This window comes from Lampetra fluviatilis, chromosome 4, assembly GCF_964198595.1.
Source record: "Lampetra fluviatilis chromosome 4, kcLamFluv1.1, whole genome shotgun sequence".
In the NCBI taxonomy this organism is placed as follows: domain Eukaryota; kingdom Metazoa; phylum Chordata; class Hyperoartia; order Petromyzontiformes; family Petromyzontidae; genus Lampetra; species Lampetra fluviatilis.
Genome location: NC_136278.1, coordinates 7,258,532 through 7,285,721, shown reverse-complemented (window position 1 = coordinate 7,285,721; position 27,190 = coordinate 7,258,532). Strand labels below are relative to the sequence as shown.

The 27,190-nt window shown below is 40.7% G+C and overlaps 1 protein-coding gene across 1 annotated transcript; it reads right to left on the bottom strand.

Moving 5' to 3' along the window:
* Positions 1-1,325: 1,325 nt before the first annotated feature.
* Positions 1,326-27,131, bottom strand: NCAPH (non-SMC condensin I complex subunit H). Its single transcript, XM_078855482.1, has 18 exons — positions 27,081-27,131; positions 25,102-25,426; positions 24,461-24,551; positions 22,064-22,156; positions 21,759-21,888; positions 18,817-18,947; positions 18,129-18,318; positions 15,826-15,920; positions 14,890-15,101; positions 13,906-14,054; positions 12,992-13,098; positions 11,821-11,943; positions 11,494-11,601; positions 10,997-11,167; positions 10,356-10,460; positions 3,781-3,854; positions 3,543-3,618; positions 1,326-2,747 (listed from the first exon to the last, which is right to left on the bottom strand). Exons 2-18 carry the CDS (start codon positions 25,413-25,415, stop codon positions 2,685-2,687), a joined length of 2,232 nt encoding a protein of 743 aa, XP_078711608.1. The 5' UTR covers positions 25,416-25,426; positions 27,081-27,131; the 3' UTR covers positions 1,326-2,684.
* Positions 27,132-27,190: the final 59 nt, after the last annotated feature.

Below are 27,190 nucleotides of genomic sequence, written 5' to 3'. Positions count from 1 at the left end.
ACACCAGCCCACAGGGGATTATTGTGTCCATCGTGGGGGGTGGGGCTGGGTGGGGAGGGGCTGGTCTCCCCGTGGTGCCCTTATAAAGCTCAACGTTTAACCTACTCACACCCGCTTGTGCCAGGTCTGACAGTCGGCCATATTTGCGGAATACACCACGCCGCCGTTGACCCTGGCCATTGACTGAGCTACCCAACGTTCCTACCAGCTCCCTCCGCAGGAATCTGTTTATAACCTTAAAACAGGGACGTTAAACTTCTGTAGGCCCCATCCCTTCCTCTTGCCCCACTCCCATAATCCTTAAGCCCCACACCTTCCTCTTTGGGCCCCACCTCATTCTTAAGTCCCTGCCCCCTTCCTCCGGACACAGGGTGGGGCTTGTGGGTGGTGTGGAAGGGGGACAGGGGGCACGGCAGTTGCAGTCGGGGCGGCTTCATGATGATGTCCGGGCCACAAGTTCGTTCGGTTGAACTTGAAGGATCAATATATGCAGTGGTGAGGGAATGCTGCCATGGTGTATTGGTCAGCACATTGAACTTCCAGAGGTCAAGCTACCAAATCGATGTCTGGAATATAAAACATGTTCTTTGCAAGTGCTTGCCATTCAAAACTTTCTGATAGTTCCCATGTAAATAAATACCGTAGTTCTAGATTTGAAGCTTTCGTGACTGCAAGGATTCATATTCTTAGGTTTTTTCGGTAAAGTCACGTAGGTAAAAAATTAATAAAAGTAAAATTAAAATCACGACGTTTCGAAGGCAACACAAGCTTCCGTCTTCAGGTGGAACCGTCACAGCACGATAGCTGTATCTCACTTGATAGCTGTATCTCACTTGATACAGCTATCGTGCTGTGACAGTTCCACCTGAAGACGGAAGCTTGTGTTGCGTCCGAAACGTCATGATTTTTATTTTATTTTTATTAATTTTTTACCTAGGTGACTTTACCGAAAAAACCTAAGAATATAAATACCGTAGGCCATCCATTTCTAGTGCTTTGATCTTTCAGCCCTCCATGTAAACAAATTATGCACAATCGTCCACTTCAGAAAGTCATTGGTTGACATGACTGCATATAACTTGCAACCACAGCGTTACTAAACTCAGGAGGACTCAAGGATCAAGAACTTTCATATTCGCACTAATTTTATTACAAAAAAAGTGGTCAAATAAAACATTGACATGAGACCCCAGCCCCAGGTCCACTTGGATAAAAGTTTACTTTATAGTCACAAACCTAGCTACCTGTGATGTTGGAGCTGTGTTGGTGGGAAAGAGCAGAAGGAAAATATGAAGAAAAATGCATTGAAATGTCTACTTGTGAGCATGCAATTATTCAATCCATTTTTATAAAAAGAAACCCTCCAATCTTGCACCTATCACAGCGGTCTATAAATACAAGGCTATATATTTAACTTAAAAAATATTGCTCTCTTGGCACAAGGCACTATTGAGACTGGCAATTCTACACAGATACCACATGAAGGTGTAATTGAATGCAGGCTTCAACAAAAAGCAGGAGGAATTCGACCCTGGGACAGTATGGCAGGCAGCAAGCATTGGCGCAGTGCCACACCAGACCATGTACGTTTCCAGCCTCTACAACCAAAGGATAACTTTTCACACGATTTAAGACAAGCTAAAGTATTGTGAAGCTGCTTGTGTAATCACCATAACAAAGACCCCAGTAGCCACAGGCAGGCCAGACCAATCAAGTTCAGTGCACGAGAAAAAGAACACTGAAATGGGGTATGTAATAAAGCTCATTCATTCATGCCCTATACGCTTTGGTATCTCATGGCGATTTACAGCATATCTCACACATTTCAAAGGCCACCCCTAGTGGCAGTTGTCCCTGCGGGTGACTCGGCATCTGGCCTGCCTGAAGACCGGAATTAGTCTGCCAGTAGGAGGCAATGATTTGCTATGTAAAATCCTAATTGAGCAAGTTGTGGATAAGTTTAGATTTTTTTCAAATTTTTACCCAGACGCAGGTACACAATAGTCTACTCTTGCGAATGATGGGGGGGGGGGGGATCTTTAATGTCAACTCTGAAGCAGACGACTTGTATTGATGATACCCACAGGAGTAATTAGGGCAGCTGCCGGATTCGAACTGCAACAAGTGGTGAACGAGCTACCACTAGGCCATGTCACTTCTCCCCCACTGAGTAAGCGATTTTCCTTCAATGTCATGGTTGGATATCCGGGGTGCACTGGCGCCGATAAATATTTGTGCCAAAGCATTTGAGACATCACCTGGAAAGTTGTGATAGATCGAAGGTGGATATATTAACAAATACAATAAAATGAATACGACTCAAACTAGTGAAAACAGGTAATACATTAAAAAATTAATTCCTGCCATTTACATTGAAGTATTCACATTTTCTACTTTAACGACTGTATATAGTTAAAATCAATTACAATTTACTCTCTCTCTCTGTTGATATAAAAACAGTACTAGCGATTTTTCTTATAAAAATACTTCCAATAGCCATTTACCTTAAAAAGTTGAACATTACACAGATATTTGCTGTTCAGAATAATTCTGCCTAAAGCCCACCATGTAATAGAGATTTAAAAACGATGACCCCATGTACATTCTGTATTACAATAGAAATGCATTGAACAGTATTGCTGGGAGACTGTACAAGCAGACGTAACATAGTTGTACGTCGGCTATTAGCTCAGGTCCTGATTTATTTTCAGGTCCATCAGGTCTTCTTGTCCAGAGATCACCAGGTTCTTTGGAGAGAAAAAAGAAAACATCATGAGAAATACGTACACAGGACTATCCCCCCCCCCTAGACGGGGGCTAACACATTCCTGCGGAGGGAGCTGGTAGGAACGTTGGGTTGCTCGGTCAATGGCCAGGGTCAACGGAGGCGTGGTGTATTCCGCAAATATGCCCGACTGTGAGGGCGGGCACAAGCCGGCGTGAGTAGGTTAAACGTTGAGTTTTATAAGGACACCACGGGGTGACCAGCGCATCCCCACCCAGCCCCTCCCCACCCTCCCCTCTCTACCCAGCCCCACTCCTCCCATTTTTGGATGCACGACGGACGGACACAATAATCCCCTGTGGGCTGGTGTAACCAGGAGGTTCCTACCAGTATAATCATACTCCACCATGACATGCATTGTGATCACCCATCAAAGCACAATCCAGGTTCAACCCTGCTTAGAACAGAGATCAAATTACCTGGGGCATTGCGGGTGATTTGGTGTAAGGCCCTAGACACATACATCAGTCCTAAATACTCAGTGACCTACCTTCGATTTAAAGCTTTCGTGACTGCAGGGATTCATCTTCTTGGTTCTTTCGGTAAAGTCACGTAGAAGGGAAATAATAAAAATAAAATTGTGAGAATTGTATTTTATTATGTTTTATTTTTATTATTTCCCTTCTACGTGACTTTACCGAAAGAACCAAGAAGATGACCTACCTTCCTTACTCATCGTTGAAATTGCATCCTATAATTTCTAATTAATAGCCGTATGAACAGAATTATGAAGTTTGGTACTGTGTAAAACATGTACCTTCTCGTTGGCCAGGTGCAGGAGACAGACAAACGCCATGGGCACCGACAGGTTCTTAGACATCGAGATGGGTAACCTTGGGGAAGCAATATCCACACATCATGATACAGAGCAGTTTCACAAGCCACGGGAATAACTATAGGATGTAAGTAACAGTTATAACTGAGAGTGTAACTATACAAATATGACATTATATGGACAATTGAATGTATTTGTGAAAAAGTGCGTTGATTCTCACCTGGCAGGTAGTTCTTTGTACATTTCTGAAAAGAGAATTTCTTTGGAGACTTTTGCTTCTTCATTTTCATTATTCTAAAAAAGATATAAACATTGATTACAAAAAACATTTAATTTTTTTAATTCAAATTGATTTGCGGTTTTTATATTTAAACATTTTGAACTGCTGGTGTTTTGTATAATGTAGATTTTACTGGTAGGAACCTCCTGGTTACACCAGCCCACAGGGGATTACAGTATTGTGTCCGTCGTGCAGGGAGGGGCTGGGTGGGGAGGGGCTCGGTGGGGAGGGGCTGGTCACCCCGTGGTGCCCTTATAAAACTCAACGTTTAACCTACTCACGCCGGCTTGTGCCCGCCCTCACAGTCGGGCATATTTGCGGAATACACCACGCTGCCGTTGACCCTGGCCATTGCCCGAGCAACCCAACGTTCCTACAAGCTCCCTCCGTAGGAATGTGTTTATGAGCCTTAACTGAACTGCAGTTACTGGGACTTCATACATTTGGCCAGTCTTCCATACACTAAATAATATACATAAAACACATTATAAAACATCAAAATATCCCTAACATAGCCGTTAAGAGACTATTGGTTTAAACGTTGTTCTCGAGCACTTATAATTATTAAGGATGGAATGGCATACCTGGCCAACCATTTGTTTTCCAGTGCAAATTTTACACAACACACCGTGTATACATTCACAGCTGAGTTCAATTATGGAGAATCCTGGAACCGTTCCCAATATCATTCGCCACAAATTTTTGTTGTTGTCAGAATTTATAGCGCAGTGCGTTAACCACTAAGCCACTGCTCCCCATTTTGTAGCATTATATACATACACACACAATGTGTAGCAGTCGGACCACAATGTTCAAATGGCACATTTTCTCTTGCATTTGAATAAAACAAATATCAAGACACACATGTACTTCAGTGTAAAGAATGGGGAGAGAATAACTTGAGATTGGCGCCACATAACAACAGCAATGGATCCTATCTAGATCTACAAGTCAACAAGTGCAGACTCTGGTGTCACAATCACAGTCTTCGTGAGCTGCAGACATAAGCAGCCACAAAACCCCTCCAGGAATGCTCCGCGTGGCTTTCTGAAATGGCTTTCTGACTGTTGCGTTAGTGGCACAGAAAACAGCTCAAGGGGGTTTAGGTGGGGTCGACCACATGCACCGCACTCGGGCAAGTTTTGACAAACTCCTTTAACTGCAGAAAAACGTTCGACCACCCCCACCTCGACACATCGCATCCAACCTCTATGTGAAGCTCAAATGAATAGACACACTCACTGCGAGTGCGCAAGCTGCGATTTGTTTGTGAAAACCTCTCTCTTGGGGTTGAGTCATAGCAAAACGTCACAACTTCTGATGACACCAGGGGGATGAATAAGAGAGGCACTGAACATAACGTAGTGTGCTGGCCCATGTTCACATTTTCAGGATCACAAAACAAATTAATGATTCATTTACATTAAGACCTTAAATGAATCATAACGTACTTTGGTTCTTTCGGTAAAGTCACGGAGAAAGAAAATTAATTAAATGATAGAAATAACCAAAGAGTAATTTCTGCAGTCACGAAAGCTTCTAATCAAGTTTATAACGTACTTTGTAGGAGGCATCTTGAAAAATAAAAGATTCATTTTAATGTACTTGTCATCATAAACTAAATATTGATTTCCTTTACGTAACAAATATATGTGCAATAAAAGGAAAATAGGTTTGTAATTTTTAACATCAGTTTTATCATCTCTTTTGAATATCACAATGATTCAGGCATCATTCCATGATGAAGGTATGAAGGCTTAGGAAGGCTTTTATCCATCAGTAAATATATCAAGGCTGTTTATGATTTAATAGAAAAAGGAGGCAAATCCTACATCTTAAACCATTTCCAGTGATAAAAAAAGTTTCTAAACCTAAAAATTGGTAAACAGTTTGTTCTAGATTTGAAGTTTTCGTGACTGCAAGGATGCATACTCTTTGTTTTTTTCGGTAAAGTCACGTAGGTAAAAAACAAAATAAAATAAATTAAAACAACTAAATTAAAACAAATCACGACGCTTCGAAGGCAACACAAGCCTCTCATACGCTACAGTAATTTTGCTGGAGCAGCCACCTGATGACGGAGGCTTGTGTTGCCTTCGAAACGCCGTGATTTGTTTTAATTTAGTTGTTTTCATTTTAATTTATTTGGCTGGGATTTCAACAATATTCACCGATGCATGGAAAACAAATTACGGTAATATATTAAATGTATTCTGCAGTCTTGGTGGATTTTAGTAAAGAGAACAGGGTCTGCTGAGACCAAGTCATCTGCTGATGATACTCATAAATTGATATTGCTAATCCAGGGTTTGCATACTTAAAACAAATGCTGCTTGAAAACATCGGTATAAAAAGCCACATTGACTGAGGAACCAAACTTTAAATTTCGATCTGACCATTTGCAATCTCATATTGCTAATTCTATAAATAGCCAACTTAAGAAGGTAATGAAAAAGCCTTAGCCACTTCCGTAATGTGTGTTTGACAAAGTAAAATAACACGTTGAATTCCTTCTCATGAATGGTAGATATAATAGCAACAGCTTGTAAGATTCACATAACATTTAGACAGGTACCCCATCATTGACTAACTTCATGACAAGTGATTTATGTTCTAACCAAAAATGAAAAGTGGTTTTAGTCATGCCAGCCTGAGGTTTGGCCGTGGGCTTGGGTGTAGCATTGTTTGTAGCCCGTGTATTCAGTCTCACAATGAAAAATGATGTTGACAACTTTAATATAAAAATTGTGCAATCCACCACAATATTTACGTTAAGTTTATAACAGTTTATAAAACATTTGTAATGTTCCTAGGTATGCATTAAATTAAGCTGTATTTTTAATATTGGGGCAATGAGAGGGCTGGACGCATCAATCATTACTGCATCGTTAACCCAATGACTTTGTTGTGGTTGGGATACTGTGCGAGTTGAGTACAGTACAGTATTGCCATTACTGAAAATTTACAAAGTTTAAAAGAGTTTCACGAAAACCTCAAGGCTCTCTCCATCGACGAGTTGCAACAGGCCTCAGATAACATGCCATATCCTCTTCCATTAAACCTAAGGCAAATAACAACGTTCCGTCTCACTGGGTATGGTTAATCAGCAGAAGGCTCCCGACCGCACCACCCCTCACCCCCCTCCCCATAACCAACAGCTTCTCTATGAACATTTGAATCCCTGGGATTTTATATATTTATTTTAAGTTCCCTTCTTTAAACCGTCCCCTTTCCAAGTGAGGTTGAGAACGTTTTCATTGGTGGTGTTGGAAAACAATAAACCACGTGCTTTCGCCACACCGTGTTTTTGAATGATGGCTTGTCTCTCTGTATTGGATGTAAACACGATCCAGCCCAGCTGGATGGAACCATTTTTTTCTCAAAAGCCACAGGTTGACATCAATTGTCTACTGCAGCCAAGCTCAGTCAGATAAAGCAAGCATTGTTTATTTTTTCCTGTCCAAGGGTAGATTGAAACGGTTCAAGTTCGACAGGTTATCATCATCCTGACCATCCTAATGACTCGGGGAGCCATCTTCACTGGCAAAGAAAAAGCGCCCATGAGAGTCCACTCTTTGTTCTGCTTACAGGGTAACAAAAAAAAAGACCCAGCCCCCACCAGCAATTCTGCAAAAAGTCCTCCTTGAAAACTAATTCAATAAAAGAGAGCACAAACGCTGCTTCTGTTCCCACACTGAAGACGTAATGCACTGTTGAACTCTTATTTATAGCTGTACATTTGTATTTGCACAAAGCATGGCTGCATACAATATAAAAACCCACACAAAGACAAAACTTCATGAAGCACCAAGGCAGAATAACAACGTGTTAGAGGAATGCAGTCTCCCCTGATCTGGGTGTTTTTAAATTGTAAATGTGCACTGCGGTAACTATTAAAGCTTTTAAGCGCAGCTGTTGGGGAAGTTTTTTTTCCATGCAAAGCAAATCTTGAACTTGCCTACTAATCTACACAGGTTATGAATGAAACGCAATGGCATTAATGGTGAGACAAAGACATGTATCGCCCTTGCCTTTAATATAAGCTTGCCTTGAAACCAATAAACTGTAAAACTATTGGTAAAATGCCAAGGTGGGTTAGAGTAGGGGAATCAAGCACAGCGCCAGTTGAGTTAGGAAATGTTTTGCCAGCTGCATAATATACAACAAAACACACCACACAAACGAATTATATATCAACTTTTTTAAGGAGAGTTGGCCAATTACAATGCCATTAATTGTTTCGTGTGGGAGTAAATCAGAGTATCCCAGAGAAATACCATACCTACAAAGGGAATAACACTCAAAGCTCCATACAAATAGATGAAAGTCAATTTGCTGCACTGCCATCTCCTGGCCACATCACAGCACAGGGAATACATTTACATGACTGACAAATTCTTGCCTTACAAAGCACTGGATTTACGGTCGGGAAAATAATTATTTAAACCCAAGTATTGTGATAAACGCAATATTTAATTTATTTTACTTTTGGTGAAACACATTTTAAAACGCTGCTTCTACATTCACAAAACAAGAATAAAGCATGTTGATTAAAACTGTCCAGGGTAGGCTAAACTTTGCTGTCGATGACTTTTCCATGATGGGACGACACGGGGACATCGTGCATTTTGTTAAAACGTGTCGTATGTACTCTGGCATGGGCCGCTCCCTTCAGCTCGTCTTACGCTGTTTTGCACTGCCAAGTCTAACGGACAATCTAAATACATTGGCCTGGAAACCAAATGCCAACAAGTCTCAGAAAATACCTCGTACACAATAGCAAGTAGGGAGGCGATGAGGCTGTTAGGGATACTTCTATTCAGTTTGGTTTAAACTGGTAATCTCTCAAGCAGCTGATAATTTAACGTATACAAAAATCTTGACAAAATACCAAGCTTCTGAGGATCCACAAATAAATAAAGCCCATTGCGAGTATAAAGTTAAAAGTATAAAAATTCAACGAAAACAAATCACGCCTAATGTTGTGAACTTTCCTGCAATGACGACCAATCCATACTCGGATGTAAACATCTCCACGTGTATTTACTACACAGCAGAGCTAAATTAGTGTAATTAAATAAACGGTAGTCAGCTCTTTAATTGATCCCCTTCTATAAGGCCGAAGTTAATTTTCAAACAAATTTAGAGACACAAATCTACAGATGAAGTGACAAAGAGATACAGAGATATGTGTGAATAAATAAATCAAAGCAAGGGTCCAAAGGCAAGGCAGTACTACAGATAAATAGGTGGAGTTTTGTGAGACGACTCTCATTTGGATGAGCGGAGAGTATATAAAAGTGATAAGACCAGTATTAACATAGGGTCTGAACGTTAGGCTAAAAACCACAGCAGAACAGATGTGCTCCACAGAAATCAAAGATGACCAGATGGATCTCGGGGATTACAATACTTCACCGGCTCAAAAATGCATAGATGAGTGGTAACCTCCATCTCGGACAAGCTTAAATTAAATTTACTCAGATGAGTAGGACATACCATAATACGACAAGGAAACCACATCGGAAAGATGTGATGAACATGGAAGACTCAAGGTGGAGACTGAGAGGGAGGCCTAGAAATAGGTGGGTTCCAAGTGGTGAATCAGGACATGAAGGACTGTGGAGTTCACGTGGACAGGATTGAGTGGAGAAAGGAAATCACCAAGGCAGAACACCAGATGAGTGGGAACAATGCAAAAATAAAAATGTTGTAGACGTCTGCTAAGATAGGTACACACACCAAAATATGTCGAGAAACATTTTTTATAAGGGTAAACATAATAAAGTATGTAAAAAAAATCAGGTATGCCCCAATGTTTTAAATATATATAAAAAGACATCAAACACTTTCATCAATATTTGATAGTTCAGGCGTATGTCCCTAGGGATGTGAGCAAGTCAGTGCTCAAGGGAGGGTCTTATTCTTCAGGAGGCTCAGCACCTGGACATAACAACCTGCGCTCGGGCACACCAGCCAGACACATGAGACAGCCACCCCCCATGGCTTGTCATCTGTCTGTACCCCCACCAACCCATCAACACATCTTCCATAACACACACACATTGCAGTATCTTTCACCTTCAAGCGCCTAACAGACTAAGTCACAGGACTGGTTTGACAGGGATACAGTAAATATATAGCAGTTTAAAAGTGTATAAATAAGTTACATCCCTTTGACAATCCACGACTGGATGAAGATCTCCCCCAACACACCTTGGGATATGGTTTGATCATACTTCACGACGCTGGTCAGTGTAGGATGATGCAGCGGGTGCCGACAACGGGTAGAGATATTACTCACCAATAACGGTGAGTAATATCAAATAGTCGTGGCTGAGATTCAAACGTATGTTGCCAGGTGTATTGTGCAGTGTGCTAATCACATCACCAAAAGCGATACTTTATTAGCAGTGGGGTTTTCTAGTATTACAGCCGCGTTATTAAAATATTTGAATGTGGCACCTCTTTGCGCTATATAATCCAGGTACCATTGCATTAAAGGTTGTTCATACCTTGTCTCCCTCCTGCATCGTCAGCATATTCCAAATGTTCTGCTTCAGCCTCTTGACGTCCATTTTCTTTGCCGTTTTCGCATAATCAAGCAGAATCTTGTTAACCTGCCCAGGTCCGTCACACACAAACAAACGTGCTCATTAAAGCAAGTTCAGAAAGCCAGTGTTTTTTAATGGAAGCCTTCCTTTTGTTAGGAGACTCAACAGGACAATCAAATTTGTGCTTAGTAACAAGCAAACACACATGGATACATTGCTAACGCACATGTTACATCTCGCAGATAGGCAACAAAGTGTATTTAACCATATTAAAAATGCTTTATGAAAAGTTTGAGTGCAAATCTTGTCTAAGAATCATAAAGATCTGGGTAGTGGTACTCATACACTGTATGGTAGTTTAGTAGTGACTGGTTTAGGGGTTTTGCAGTAAAGTTAAAACATAAAAAGTTATCAAACAGAAATAGATATTTATTGGGCATAGCCTATATGTTCTCTTATAGACAATGTTCATGTATCCATAAATGCTGCCCACTAGAAAACAATAGTGTTGTTACAGGGGTCTGCCACAGTGGGAATCTGGCATTAGTTGTGGACATTAATGTAAAGTTGGACACCCAAGGGAGGAGACTGCAGACTCTAACCTTGTGAGGCTCGGCAACAAGATTGTCTCCTCCGTAGAGGGTGGCGTTGTTGTTCATGGAGTCTGAGTATAAGCACATGGTCTGGCTGAAGTTCTGGGTCTGGTCTGTGGTGTTAAATTGTCCAGGCTCGAATGCAGGTCCCGCATCGTCATCGTCGTCGTCATCAGCAGCCTGAACACAACACGTGTACATTAGCGCGAGCACATAAGCTTCTTACAATGGACACATTTCATTTACTGCCATTTGTACTTCTGTATTAACAGCACTGTTTGAAATAAATTGTCACACGTGTTTGGTTATTTTAATTGAGAAACCTGTAATTATGTACATGCCATAATTAGATGCTTAACTTAGACTAGGAATCGGTCGACAGATATTAATGACAAAAGTGGAGATGTGCGATTGATGAAGTTTGCCTGTAAATCCTCTCACATCGAAGTCACCACCTGCTGGCCATTCAAGGACCCGCCTCCCACCAAGCGTAAACCGTGACTTACCGGCAGCGCGGGGCAGTAATTGGCGGCGTCGTTAGCATTATCATAGTTGTACGCAGCGATGCCGTCGTCATGATTGCTGCCCATGTCGGCTCGGACGACCCGCATCAGCTGCAGCAACAGAACAACCGTTTGTGATGCGCGACACGCGGGAATGGAACAACTCATTCACAAGACTGTGAGGAATGTATCAACCATGGGCGAATTTATTTTATGACCGTAATGATGATTGATGCAAAGGTGAAGGAGAATGCAAGTACAATACTCTTAACTACCCCAGTGACCTATCATCATTGAACTATGATTATTGGATAAAGGTGGGACACTCACCTTGAGCGAAGGTCTGAGGAACGCACGGATAAGGTTTTCCGGGTCGTAGTGAAAGTCATCCGGAAGGGTCGTTGATTTCCTGTTGTATTTTTCCACAGTTGTCTTTGTGATGGTTGTAGCTGCCTGCAATGTACAAAGATCCCCCATCTAGCCTTAACAGACTGTAGGGGCAAGTGCTGTTAAGCGAGCACCTATGAAGGCCGGCATGGCACATGAGGGGGTGGGTGGCCAACACCACGCCCGGCCGCCTTTGTCTCCTTAGTGACGGTGTTTACACATCGCACCAGGTACTTATTTGAGGCCAAGTCGACTTAGGGGAGGCCCAGGATCGGTTCAGATAATCGCTAGGTTCATAGCGTAGCACGCTAACCGATACGCTACCGATCTGCACATACATCACAAGTATATTTTATCAAGGGCAGTAACCTTAAATTATTTGGTTACATTGTTTACTGGTGCATCATTTATGCACATTTGTAAAACACTAGAATTTCGGCGGCTTGTGGCCGACTTATTCTAGCTCCTGCAGAGGGCTTCTTGGCACTTCTCGCCTCGCCCATCGCCCCCCACTGATGTTCTCTTGCAGATACTTCTGACTATTGTATGTAGGGTGTGTCGGCATATATGCCTGCAAAATAAATTTCGTTTTTTGGGGGTGGGGGTGAACATTTTTTGGGGGGGGGGTTGACAATTGTTGTAAACCTGTTGGATAATTTTTTTATTCAAGCCTCCTGAAACGCTCTTATAATGTGTTGCCGGACAAACGGAATGCTGGGCTTTTATAATAGAAATGCTCAATAGATGGATATTATGTATTTATGGATAATGGTTGAAACAATAATTGATGGAACAATAATTGAATTGATCATACTGGTTCAGGAGGCTCGAATAATTTAGTTTAGGGACAACCAGAATGCCGGGCTTTGATAATAGATCAGTTGAAAGCTTTTATGTAGCTTTAAATATGAACATTGCATTGTATAACTACAAACTTCCATTAACTAAAAAAAATCCAATATACACACTCTTCTCTATTTGTCTGCAAAGAAAACATATAGAAAAGCAAAAACTGTGTATTTACTTTGAACCACTAAAAAACACATGTTTAACAAAGTTTCGTTTAATACAAAGCACTGTAAAATAAAATCTAACAATAAAACTGCACACAAACCTTTGACTGCTTGAATTCATTCAAATTGATTTCTTGGTCAAAGTCGAGATCGAACATCTTCTTCACTTTAAGTGTTTTAGTTACATCTTTGTCAGTCAATAAAGAAACTGTAACGGACAAAAAAACACACGTGACATTAAAAAGCCCACGCAAATATCACCGCAACAATTAAGTTAAAACTCGACAATCCCATCCTTCGGTGTACAGTATATGTGCACAACACAATCATTCAATATTTTGAAATGCATGTCACTCCATATATTGTTTAAAGTTACTTGGTCAGAAAGGAGCCCTCAATTTTTACATATACAACGACTTTTGCAGTCTACTATGAATACATTTTGTAAAAACTATACACACATAATTCCCCAAACTACCAATTTTCCCACTCATTAATTGGTTCAACCTCTAGAAAATTGCAGAATCAATATTAACAGATAATATATACATAAATTTCGATTTAAAGCTTTCGTGACTGCAGATATTCATCTTCTTAGTTCTTTCGGTAAAGTCACGTAGAAGGGAAATAATAAAATAATAAAAATTAAACATAATAAAATAATTCTCACGACGTTTCGGCTACAACGCAAGCAGAAGACCTGTTCTTCACCTGAGGACGGCTGCTTGCGTTGTGGCCGAAACGTCGTGAGAATTATTTTATTATGTTTAATTTTTATTATTTTATTATTTCCCTTCTACGTGACTTTACCGAAAGAACCAAGAAGAAAAAATATATACATAAATACACAAGAACATCTACTTTGACAATAATGGGACGTGTAGAATATGGAAGAGATGCACTACTATTACAGAAAAAGTAACCACAGTTGAGGCCATCAGATGCAAGTGGAGCGTTGTTTTTGCCAAAACAAATCAGTGATTCACTCATTAGAATATTACACATGGCCACTCACCTTTACATCTGGGCTTAAGCCTCCAATGGTCAGGGCCTGCCCAGGTTGACAGTAACTTGGGATCAAAGTAAGAGTATTCGCTGGGCTGGAGAGACAGCTGTCCCCGCATTGTCTCAATGCCAGCATTCTCAATCCTCATGACAGCATTGCTGCAAAATACAGCTAAGCATTACTCTCAAATGAAAACGTAAGCGGATATTCAATACTTAAATAAAATTAGACTGACGACCATCAGTGAAATCAATGACAGTTGTTTTTTCCCCACTAAAAACCTGCAATCGGTCCTTTAACTAAAGACCTTAGGAGCCAAATGTTTAACACAGTCCGAGAACCATAATCACTTGTGACTTCCAAACAAGTGTTGCTCACCATTACATGAAGTAATTGATGAAGCTAGTTGTAATTACTGACGAAACGTCAAACTCAGATTGTAAATGTTGTGGCTTGGCTCTCCAACACACCGATGTGCTGTACGAGTGACGAATTGGCATGTTGTTTACGTGCAACCCTTATAATTGGCTGTGTCGGGTGGTGGTGGGTTTTAACGACACATATATTTATGCGATCTAACCAAAAAACCTCTACTATTCACACAATTAGATCAACTAAAATGAGTATGTATAAATTATGTCCAATTCGTCCAATTTTTTTATTTCTCATGATCAGCACAATCAAGACAGATTGAGATATTATGAGACGGCAAAAAAAGGACAAATCAAACAATACAAATTAGAGTATAAGTAGGATCACAAAGTACAAACAAGACAAAACAGACAGCAGAGATGGGGAGTACAAATGACACAGGAAAGACCATAACAAATCGTGACCCAGAATTATGAAAATTGTTCAAATGACTGGGATTTTAAGAACTAAAGCCCTAATGTTTTTGTCCAAGTGACTATGTTCTCCCATTCTCGGTAATAACACAGGAATGTGGTGGTCTCTCCTGCTGTTGTGTGGTCGCGACGGTTCGGTGTTTCACACCTCTTCCCAGCCACGGCAACGCAACCGGTCCTGAATTCGTTGATCGTCCCGCCCTCGCCGTTGTCACCATTGAAATCGTCTCCCATGACCCCGAAGTCACCGCCGCCATCGTTGTCGTCATCTTCGTAGTCATCTTCTAGGGGTTGAGGCTCCGCATCCATATCAAAGGCCAGACGGCCACCTTTGAGCTTCTCTAGCATGGCCATGGCATCCTGCGTGAAACCACACGCGTAAGCGACACTTCCCAGAAAACTAAACTGAATTATTTTTTATTTTACCAGGTAAGGTCCACTGAGCTATGTAGCTATTTTTCAAAAGCAACCTGGCCAAATGATAGCTCAACAAAGTGGCTTATCATGTAGAAGTTTATAGCAGCCAAATACTCGAAGCGCATGTTTCTAAATGTGGAGGGAGAAACCGGAGGACCCGGTGAAAAATCCACGTGACCACAAGGCTGAGCTGAAGGGTTATGAAACACCTCACCCTTATCAAAGAGCTGCAGATGTTAATTTTGATTAAAGCAGTAATGTACTGTAGCATATCAATATTTTAACAAAAATACAACATAAGTAATATCTGGGTATTTTAAATGACCCATTGTATTAGTCAGCATGCTGGGGCATGCCTATAAGCCTGTACTTTGGAGACAAGGGTTGGTGGAACACAGATTTATATAACTCTAAAAAGATTACAGTTAAACCTTCCTTGATGAATAAATTATAAACTTACATCGTGAGAAAACAATAAAATTACTATTTTATTCTGGAGAAACCTCCAACATCAATGTCTCAAGGGTGGTCACAAGCTGACTTCATGTGATGTCATGTGATGTCATATAAAGCATAAACACATCTACATGAATCAGAGATGAAAGGCCCAGCTGATTACCACCAGGGTCAGGGTTTTGAGAAATTACTCTTAACAGCAAGCACGTACCAGTTTTGAAGAATCGTTATCACCCTGATTGAACAAGAAAGAGGCCATGGAAGGACAAATCATCTTCTCCTCAAATGAAGACTGCTGCAGAATTCCTGTAATGTAAAGCACTAGTTAAAATTAGGAAAGAAGCCACCCCTTCAAAAGGTCACCATTTAAATCCAAACACTGTATGGGTAACATAAATGCATTTGTACGACAAAATATGTATTGCTGGTTCAATTCAGAGTAGGTAAAATTCCAAAAATGTTTCAACTTGCTAAAACAAGTACACGCTGCAGACAGAATTTCAAAATATGTGGTCCCCCTTCTAGATGTATGACTGATTTGAATTACATTAACTGTATTAGACACCTTTGCCAGCGGCACATTTTATGGTCGATGACTGTTTCATAAAAAAACAGCCCTGTTTTTGCAATGGGCAATACAAGTGATCAACAAGACATTTCAAATAATGATTAACTGCTTATTATCAACTTAACACTATTGAGCATTACGTTTAAGTGAACCAACACTAACTATAGCTGCACACGTCCAGCTTAATGTAATACTTATGAACTGTGATTGAAGAGGCACATAACAATTGACTCATCCATTGCAATCGATTCAATTGCTCACAATATGTGCATCAAAGAGTGCATGTAAGAATAGATTATTGGTGGTGAGTGGATAGCTCATTGGTCACAGCAGAGCTGACACTTGTGATTGTAATTTTGAATCTGGGCAGCCATCTGTAATTAAATGAAGCTTAATCTTGATTTGAAGCTTTCGTGACTGCAGAAATCCATACTCTTTGGTTCTTTCGGTAAAGTCACGTGACTTTACCGATAGAACCAAAAGTATAAATGTAGTTGGTTAATGGGCTCAGCCCGGAGTGCATAAAAATGACATAAGATTACATTTTTCACTTAACTTCGACAAATATAAAATAAATAATCTTGCCTCCACCAAACATCTCGATAGCAGGAAACACAGTAAGTATAGTGCGCATTAGAGGTCACTTAAAGGGAGCTCAAGTATTTTTGTGATGCCACCTTCTGTGGGACATTTTATAACAGGGTGATACACTGGTATGCAAAAGTACAGTGCCATGTTGTTAGACATGACACCAAAAGCGCAAATAGGAAAAAAGCATGATAAAATTATTATATAAAAAACAAAGACTGGATATTGCATGCAATATTGACCAACGCTAATAGAACAAATTAGACATAACATAAGAGGGTCAATAAAAAAAGTCAGTAAAACAGCAATAACAAAGGTTCTTGAATAAATTAAAATCCAGAATCATAACAATGCTTGGAATTTCAGGAGGATAGAAGGTGAATTATCACATGCCGGGTATTTTAGGTGGTTGCTTTAACAGGCTGTGTACAACACATCTACTTTAAGGTACTAAATACTGCAGGAAAGAGATAATTAAGTGTCCATATGGATAATATTTAAAATATACAAATGGGAAAAAAAAGGTTTACAATTTTCTTAAAATCAGTCCTTAGTTATGGAAGACAAAGCAGTAAAACATTATAGGTGAATATGTTGTTGCGTTATTACCCCAGAACACTTATCATGAGATGATTCATATCAAAAGTTTCTCAAGGTGTTACATTTCATAAAAAATGGTATTCCATGAAACTGGGTGTACGTGGACCCTCCTAGACAAAAAGGCCAGTCCTGGAATGTACTGTATGCCATGAGGCACACCCTGGCACCGCAGACGGTAATAATAGTGGCTGTCTATGGCCACAGAAGGAATCGGACAAATCCAAAAGAAACCGCACAATTTCGTCCGCTTATGCAGGACCGGACAGGCACAATTCCCAACAGCCGATTAGTCATTCTTGAATTCACAAAACTCATTTTTCACTTGAAAACACACAACAATTATTTCTAATAACAGGCCTATCAATTCAACCTTAATTCTGTTCTAATCTTGCCTCCAACAAGTATGCATGCATGTACATGGAAGCCCTGTTGTCAGTCCACTTCTGGATGAAGGCCTGCCTACACTATCCAGGTCGTGTGGGTTATTTGACCATAATTTACCATGCTGGAGCAATACATATTGGTGACGGCAGGGAGCACAGACGCTGGAGTGTAGTATAATAAGTACTATCGGTTTACCTGCACTGCTCTCTGCTGACAACATCGCCCCACAGCGCCACCTGTAATACCCGTTTTACCCACCTTAACCTTGCTTAGCTTCCAAGCTCTACTGAGATCGGGCTCATGCCATGCGATTTGGTTATAGAGCAAGTCTGCAATGCTGTAAAATTACATTTATGTGGCACCGATATACGCACCGCGTAGCTCAGAGATGTCGGTGAGAGTGCTAATGGTGGGCGGCGTGTACTTGGAGTTTACTCGTAGCGGCACCAGGTCGCAGTCGAACAGAAGATTACAGCTGTAGTCCGCACACTTGAGGTTATTCAGGAGGAGGCCCATCGTTCCACACTCGTCGTACGAGGTACCAGTCTTCAACAATGGCTGACACTGAAAAGTGGGGGTGGGCAGGAGGGATACATGAGTTTAGCACGGAGGAACGGGAGCAATCATTCACGAAACATGGTGTTTGCAGCTGGAGAATACATTAGAGGGTGTAGGGCAAAGAAGACCTCAGTCAGTACCTGTCGTTTGAAATCTAATCGTTAAAATTTTACAGAAGGTTGTGTACTCATAACTCTTGGGGTTTTCCATTACCCAAATGTCTAAAACAGAGAATATACTTTTAGAATTTTAAGCAACTGCCACTTTAACAGAATGAGTGATGCATTTGTGTTATCATTAAAGATGCATTTGAAAAAATATTTAAGCTTAAAATGTATTATGAGTATGTACCATCAACACCTTGGTCCAATAACCCAGCACTCACTGGTCAACAGTTCATTGTAGTTGCAAACTTGTTGGCTCAATTCCATGGTCCAAACAGTGCTCAAATGCGCAATATATGTGCATCTATATAAACTTGTATGTGTGCATATGTAATCCCACCTGCTCCTCCCCATCAAATTTGCTGTTTGTGATTTTGTCCAAATTCGTTTCGATATTCTTCACTGAATTCTTCTTCCTCGGCTTCTGCTTGCCTTTTTGTACTCCGTTATCTGGGTTTTCTTCTCCATCACCTATACGGAGACACAGTTTATGAACTCAAGATGGTCCTATTTGTAATCATACACAAACAGTACAAGATTATATTCTTAGGTTTTTTCGGTAAAGTCACTGTGTAGGTAAAACATCAAAATTAATGAAAATAAAATAAAACAAAAATCACGACGTTTCGGAGGCAACACAAGTCTCCGTCATCAGGTGGGACCGTCACAGCCGAATTAGCTGCATCAAGTGAGGCAATGATTCAAGAAGTAATCCCTTATAAGCAAGTTGAAGGGGGGGGGAGAGGGGGGGGGAGCTCATCAGAATGTGGTAGCCAATGAAAAAACAATGGACTACGGCTTGGACGAGGTTGCTGCTGTACACGCCAACACAATGGACAGAGAGGGGGGAGGGGAGGTCTGATACACATGATAGACAAAAGAACGAAAATGCCCATGTTTATACCAATGCTGGCTGAACAATGAAGAGAGCACTGCCAAAAAATAACTGGAGATGTTAACACTCGGTAAAGTAAAGTAAAATAGTGCCTGTCAGATAAGATGGTCCAAAAAAGTGTAATTAAGTCTTTTTTGCGTGGTTGATAACATCTTTCCAATGATTACTAAGTTTGTACCCATCATCACGGTTGAAATTATGTCTGTGTTTGTATATTTGTATGGCTTCGTGTACAAACCTTTGATGGTAGCCGGGAGGTTTGCAGAGAACCTTGGTCTCGGAAAAGACAATTTCATGAGAGCCCACCGAGTTGTAGCAATGATCGGCAACGGCAGAAGAATCAGTTCTGCCGTGTTTCAGATCTGACTTGTGCTCGCGGACACGATCAGAAACATGACGTTTCGTTTCTCCAATGTAGCAATCACCACAAATGCAACTCAATTTGTAGACTCCAGGATACTGTAAGTCAGGAACGACATCCTTCACAGATGGAATCAGATCACGGATTTTATGTACTGTACTGAATCGGACTTGGATCTTATGTTTGTTTAGAATTTTGGAGATCTTTTTGGTCACGCCTGCTATGTATGGTAACGTGATGGTTTTGGTCGGAGTTTCAAGTGGCTGTTTCTGTGTGGTGGGAGAGACAGCTTGGCGGATAGTACGGTCAGAGTATCCGTTCATCCTGAGGGCCCGATGTACATGTCTTAATTCACCGGTCAGGTGGTGTTTGCCAGAAATGCCATGGGCTCTGTGGTATAGCGTTTTGATGACAGAGCCCATGGCATTTCTGACAAACACCACCTGACCGGTGAATTAAGACATGTACATCGGGCCCTCAGGATGAACGGATACTCTGACCGTACTATCCGCCAAGCTGTCTCTCCCACCACACAGAAACAGCCACTTGAAACTCCGACCAAAACCATCACGTTACCATACATAGCAGGCGTGACCAAAAAGATCTCCAAAATTCTAAACAAACATAAGATCCAAGTCCGATTCAGTACAGTACATAAAATCCGTGATCTGATTCCATCTGTGAAGGATGTCGTTCCTGACTTACAGTATCCTGGAGTCTACAAATTGAGTTGCATTTGTGGTGATTGCTACATGGGAGAAACGAAACGTCATGTTTCTGATCGTGTCCGCGAGCACAAGTCAGATCTGAAACACGGCAGAACTGATTCTTCTGCCGTTGCCGATCATTGCTACAACTCGGTGGGCTCTCATGAAATTGTCTTTTCCGAGACCAAGGTTCTCTGCAAACCTCCCGGCTACCATCAAAGGTTTGTACACGAAGCCATACAAATATACAAACACAGACATAATTTCAACCGTGATGATGGGTACAAACTTAGTAATCATTGGAAAGATGTTATCAACCACGCAAAAAAGACTTAATTACACTTTTTTGGACCATCTTATCTGACAGGCACTATTTTACTTTACTTTACCGAGTGTTAACATCCCAAGTTATTTTTTGGCAGTGCTCTCTTCATTGTTCAGCCAGCATTGGTATAAACATGGGCATTTTCGTTCTTTTGTCTATCATGTGTATCAGACCTCTCCTCCCCCCTCTCTGTCCATTGTGTTGGCGTGTACAGCAGCAACCTCGTCCAAGCCGTAGTCCATTGTTTTTTCATTGGCTACCACATTCTGATGAGCTCCCCCCCCTCTCCTCCCCCCTTCAACTTGCTTATAAGGGATTACTTCTTGAATCATTGCCTCACTTGATGCAGCTAATTCGGCTGTGACGGTCCCACCTGATGACGGAGACTTGTGTTGCCTCCGAAACGTCGTGATTTTTGTTTTATTTTATTTTCATTAATTTTGATGTTTTACCTACGTGACTTTACCGAAAAAACCTAAGAATATGATTCCTTGCAGTCACGAAAGCTTCAAATCTAGAAGTACAAGATTAATAAACACTATCAAAGTAAAAGTACAATTAAACAAATCAGACTACGAATATCCTTTGCAATGTACTGGAGCAAAATTCCCTTTTTTCTGCCTGTTGCTGAATGAAGGCCTCCCTAGGCTGTGGTTGGTGGGAGTTATTTGATCATAATTTTCCCACTGGTCAGTGTGGGATGTTGAAGAAATCATAAAATTAGAGTATAAAAATGAGATGTTGCTTCATTTCCCTCTGCAGCCCATAATGCCTAAAACACCTGTGGTTAGGCAAGGTGATCAACCATCAAAACACTACCCCGATTCAACCCTGCATAACTTCACATTAATTTGTTCAGAGGCAAATATACAGTACACATTGACTAGTAAGCATTTCACTTTACACAAGTTTAGAAATGATTTTATCGAAAGTGACACATTTCCCTATGCACATCCAACACCTTAACAATGGGGATTATGACATGGGAGTTCACCTGCTTGCTGCTCATTTGAGGTTTGAGAATTTCCAGCAATATCTCCCAGCATCTTGTAAGCATCGGCGTGCACGGAATCTACTCGCACTGCGTAAATTTTGGTGCTGGCATCCAATGTCCCTGCTGCCATCTGCAATGGCACATACGGAAGTTTTTGGTGTCAATGGAAATATGTAAAATGCAGAACTTCAGAGTAGGTTAAATTCCAAAAGCAATATCTGTGAACAAGTCAATACCAAAATCATCACCGACAACAGAAAAATACGGCTGGAATATAGTGTTGACCATAAAATGCCATTGTATACCTGAAAGTTGGTCATTTCAGTTCCTTTTTGTTTACACAAGTCGGCCATGTAATCGATCAAATGCAGGCCAAAAGCATTCTTGGTTGTGATTTTCTGAAGAAAAAAATACAAAGCACAGTCAGACATCAATTGTGTAATATTGCAACATAATGCAGTCAACGACTATGATGATTGAATTTGCGCATGATGATCAGGAAGTTAGTTACCATCATATATATATTTTTACAAAAGTATATAAAATTTTACGAGGACAATTATAACGATATCAGCTTCTCTTAAGCTTGTAATTGAATTTAACATTTTCATCAACTTGTTTTTGTGTATTTTAAGTATGAATTGGCAAACTAAAAGTTCTTCAAATAAAATTCACTCAAAGCAAGCCTACCATAAGTCTTCTCATCATTATAACTTTACAATATATAATGCTTATAATGCATGTGGGATGTCAGTTAAACAAGATTTTATTAATCCATGAAGTTACGTTCGAGAATGAGGACATCATATAACCATCTAGCATTCAATTACTCTGGAAAACATTTTACGAAACACTACTTATTTTACTTTAACTATTGTGGACTTTAATTATTGGAAAAAGTAAACAAATGGAAGGTATTTTATTACTTTCACCTACGTGACTTTACCGAAAGAACCAGAGTCTGGATCCTTATAGTCACGAAAACTTCAAATCTAGTATACCTTCCATTTGTTTACTTTTTCCAATAATTAAAGTCCACAATAGATAAAGAAAAAAAACTAATATTTTATTATATTTTCACCTATATTACTTTGCCGAAAGAACCAAAGAAAATGGAAGGTATGTTCATCGTGGATCATGTATCATAGTACCGCCATCTCATGGCAATCTTTGGTATCATACAGTACTAACTCGCACAAACATGTTCCTCTACAGCAGTGGTTCCCAAATTTTCTGGACCCGTGGACTAGTCAACTCTCAAAATGTTTGTTGTCTTGCCTCACGGCAGATGTGGAGCGTGCGTTCACAGGAAGTTCCTGTTTTTTTATGCTAATGTTGGTCACGTGACCAGGAAGTGACGATGTTAGATTTCCACTGTACCACGCGGGCGTCAGCCATTACACAGATAAGTCAAGATAGCGGCACGCATCGCATCTCAGTGAGACCACAGCCGCACTTGTCCATTGTGGGAGCTTAAGAAGCATTATCTGTAAGTTGTTTATATTCCTATAATATTGGAAATGCTGTTGTAATGTTGGAATGACCGTTATAGCAATGTAAATGCCTTTATGGTGCCGTTAAGTTGTTGTAGTAAATACGAGGCCTAGTTAGTAACGAAGCCTGTGGCTTTCCTTATTGTGGATGTTACTTGTGATTTAGTAGGTCGAGTCAGACTTGTGCCTATGTTGCGATCCTGAGAGTGATGACGAAGTATCTCATCCACAGTTTAGTGTTAAGTGTAATGCTGTACATTTGGGGTGCAGTGGGATGAATACACTATGTGCCTGTATGCAACGCACCAGCTTGTGCCTTTGTCTAGTTGTTCAGGGGTAATGTGGGGGCCTGGTCCTTCCAGGATCTATTGTTATCTAAGACAATGTTCTGATGCTGTGGTGTTCATTGTGTGGGTGTTTCCGGATTATAACAGATGCTGTATCTGTGTTTTCTCACCAGTTTTACCTGTTACAATCAATAAATGACGATCGGAGTTGGACGGTCATCCTGGCTCCGAGGGTTTATTGAACACATGGTTATCTACTCGACTAGCGGTGCAACGCAGCGCACGGCGAGGCCGAGATATTTGTGTACAAGTAAAAAATAAGTTTTGTGGATAAAAATCGTATCTTAAAACATTTTTGCGGACCACTTATGATGGCCTGGTGGAGCAAGGCCAGTTGTGTATCTCATCACAATCACTTGCACGTTTTCTAATTTTGTAAGCTCACACTTGCATATGTCATATAGGACATATGCAAGTGTCCACAGATCAAGTAAATATATCAAGATAAAAAACATTAAGTCTAGAATTGAATGGTCAAGGGAAAGTACAATTATAGGGTGCATTAAATTGTTGCGTACATAGTCCTTTTATAAATCTGCTACTAGATGAGGGCCTCCCCATGCCGTGTGGGTCGTGGGGGTTATTTGATTAAATGTCACCATGCTGGTTAGTGCAGATTGGTAAATATACGGAGTATAGGACAAGAGACCATTATATTTTGCTCCACTGCTGACAAAATGTAGCCTATAGCACCTGTTTTACGCAAGATGGTGACCCATCTAAGCACGAGAGAAGCTCAGCCCAGCTTAGCTTCTGAGATATAATGAGATCAGGCAAATTCCTGACGATTTGATCATCAGCTAAAGTATATATACTTGAATATTTCAGAGACATTCTGGACACCAGTGCATTGTACACTAACATTTTCAGTTGATAGTTTGATGCACGTGGAATAATGCTCAGATAGCTGAGTGTTGGTCATCCCACCAGGCAAGGTCAAGAGAGATCTGCGCCTGCACAACAGATATAAAAATGACAGAATATTTCAATGCAACATCACATTTAGAAGTTGCTTATGTTATTGCAACTGGAAAATCCTACCATAATAAAAGCCTAATGTGGTTATTATACATATCAACTAGATCAATAAAAATACAATCCTGGCTAATTTGTGAATTATAAAGTATAAACATTGTGAGTTTAAACTGGCTAATATTTTACGAATGAATTAGGATGCACTTAACACGTTATAGTCTCCGTACTGCCATGATATGGATCCCAAGTCAGCACACAATATTTCTTTAGGGACTTTTCAGGTTTTGTTTGAAGTTCTTGGTCAGAGTCCAAGTTCCGATGCAAACATGATCATGGCTGTTCAGATGTCTGATGAAAACTTACTTCTTCAGAAACATGTTCCTTTTTATTATAATTTGATTAAAAAATGCACTCCAACCTGCATTTGCTTGCCTCTTTCGTTCAATGACCCACCTTAATAATGCAGATGTCTAGCTGGTATATCCAAAAGCTACGTATTTTTATATTCAGGTCTACTCCAATATTTACCGGTCTATGATAGGCGAGATGGGGCTCACCCCTCCCCTCTGTTGCAGCTCTATCACCCGGGACTTGCGCCTCTCCTTGCGGTCGTCGGCATCACTCTTCTTGCTGCCGAGGAACAGGGGCGAGTTGACCACCGATCCATCGTCGCAGCCGGGGACATTCTGCTGCCGGTGCGTGGCCGGCGAGAGGAAGACTCCTCCGCCGGATGTCGTTGCTCCATGGATGCCAGAGCCCGTGGAGCGCCGGGGAGTGGTGAACATGTCACCGCTGCCCGGTGTTAAGAGCTGGTTGCGGTAGCGCACCTGCGGAGAGCTCATGGCTGCAAAGCCTGAAAGGTTCAGCAACACCAGTGTTAGTTCATGAGATACATTGCATGTTACAAATTAATTTGTCTTTATACACATACATTTAACGAAAATCAGGTTACTGTGCGCAACAATCCCGTTGTGTGTCAATGGACACAGCTAGTGGGAAAGCAATGGGCTCTCTCACCTGTATAAATACTATATAGGAGTGTAATTATTGCCAGCTGATATTACGACGATGTATAAAAACGAACTGCGCATCGATGTGGAGGATTGTAATAAACAGTAAAGAGCAGGTATAAAGTCTCTCCACATAACGGTAAAATTTTATAATATTGTCGTATATATAACAGGCCTGACTGTTGATGAACCTAATTCAGAACTTGTCTATGGTATTATTACAGAAATCAATAATGACAGCACAAATATTAAAAGAAGTGTAAACAAAATTGGTGGATATTCGACAATCCCATTGCAAGCCCAAGTCGATCCATAATGTATCTATCCTATAACTAGTTATTTTATAAACAAAGCGTAGCCTAGTAATATAATCTAATTAAAAAACATGAATCTCGTATTTATTAAGTGGTATTAAAACGACAGCACACGTTAATTATAATGCGACACAATGAGTGGGTTTTCCACATTGTTATTCCAGGGAAAGTCAATTCATAGAATATCTAATAAACTGGACACACAACCCTTTTGTTAATCTACTGCTGGATGAGGGCCTCCCTATACCGTGTAGGACTGTAGGTCATGGGGGCTATTAGACCAAATGTCACCACGCTGACCGGTGCTGGTAAGTGAGAGGCAAGGGGGGGCAGACGTGAGCATAGCACAATGCAAATTATGTTCCAGCACTGTCCCTATACTCTCCACAATGTAGCTACACAGCAGCCGATATCAACTTATTGTGCATGGTGGTTGCCCATCCAAGAACTAGACATGCTCGAATTTGCTTAGCTTCCGTGATCTGGCACATTGGGTCATAGGCAACTACCGTTGTAAAACAACAAAGCACAGGCTTAGTGTGATCATTACCTGAAACAAAACAGGATATTAAATGAGATGTCGGGTGTGATCATAACTAATAGCACTAATGTGAATTAAGAGACAAAATGAGTAGGGATTTTTCGATTTAAAGCTTTCGTGACTGCAGGGATTCATCTTCTTGGTTCTTTCGGTAAAGTCACGTAGAAGGAAAATAATACAATTTTATAATGTTTTATTTTTCATTATTTTATTATTTCCCTTCTACGTGACTTTACCGAAAGAACCAAGAAGAAAAATTTGTAGGAATTTAACTTTTCCATTGCAAGGCCGTATTACCCAGAATCCGTATATGGCACAATTACTGTGAGAAATAACAAAGCAGAGACTAGCGAGCGGATATCCACTTGAAATAAAACACGCTAATAAGATATACGCTTTTAAAATTCCCGAGTACAAATGTCAAAGAAGTAATGATGAGAGACGCTCACACACAAGCACAATGTTAGGCCTCGTCTAGGCTGGCGGCCGAGTCGCACTCGACAGTTAACGAAGCAAACATCGCGAGGCTTATCCCCGTCACGGACGACGCGATTACTAAGTAACGTGTGAGCATATGAGCTATCGTAAAGTCTTATTTGTGATACAATTCGTGAATGTAAAAGTGTTTAAAGTCTCCTTTACCAGACGACGGAACGGATCCGAGTTTGAAAATCGCGCACGGCCGCAATGCGCATGCGCGGCTGCTGCCAGGTTTAGATTTCCCAGCGCCGACAGTCGTTGCCGGGGCCGGT

What these genes read in the sequence shown, in the direction of transcription:
- NCAPH (XM_078855482.1), bottom strand. Translation starts at nt 25,415, where the DNA reads ATGAGCTCTCCGCAGGTGCGCTACCGCAACCAGCTCTTAACACCGGGC. An exon ending in TCAAACTATCAACTGAAAAT is followed by an intron (nt 22,157 to 24,460) that starts GTTAGTGTACAA and finishes TTTTTTCTTCAG; the next exon opens with AAAATCACAACCAAGAATGC. An exon ending in TGCACCTGGCCAACGAGAAG is followed by an intron (nt 2,748 to 3,542) that starts GTACATGTTTTA and finishes TTCTCTCCAAAG; the next exon opens with AACCTGGTGATCTCTGGACA.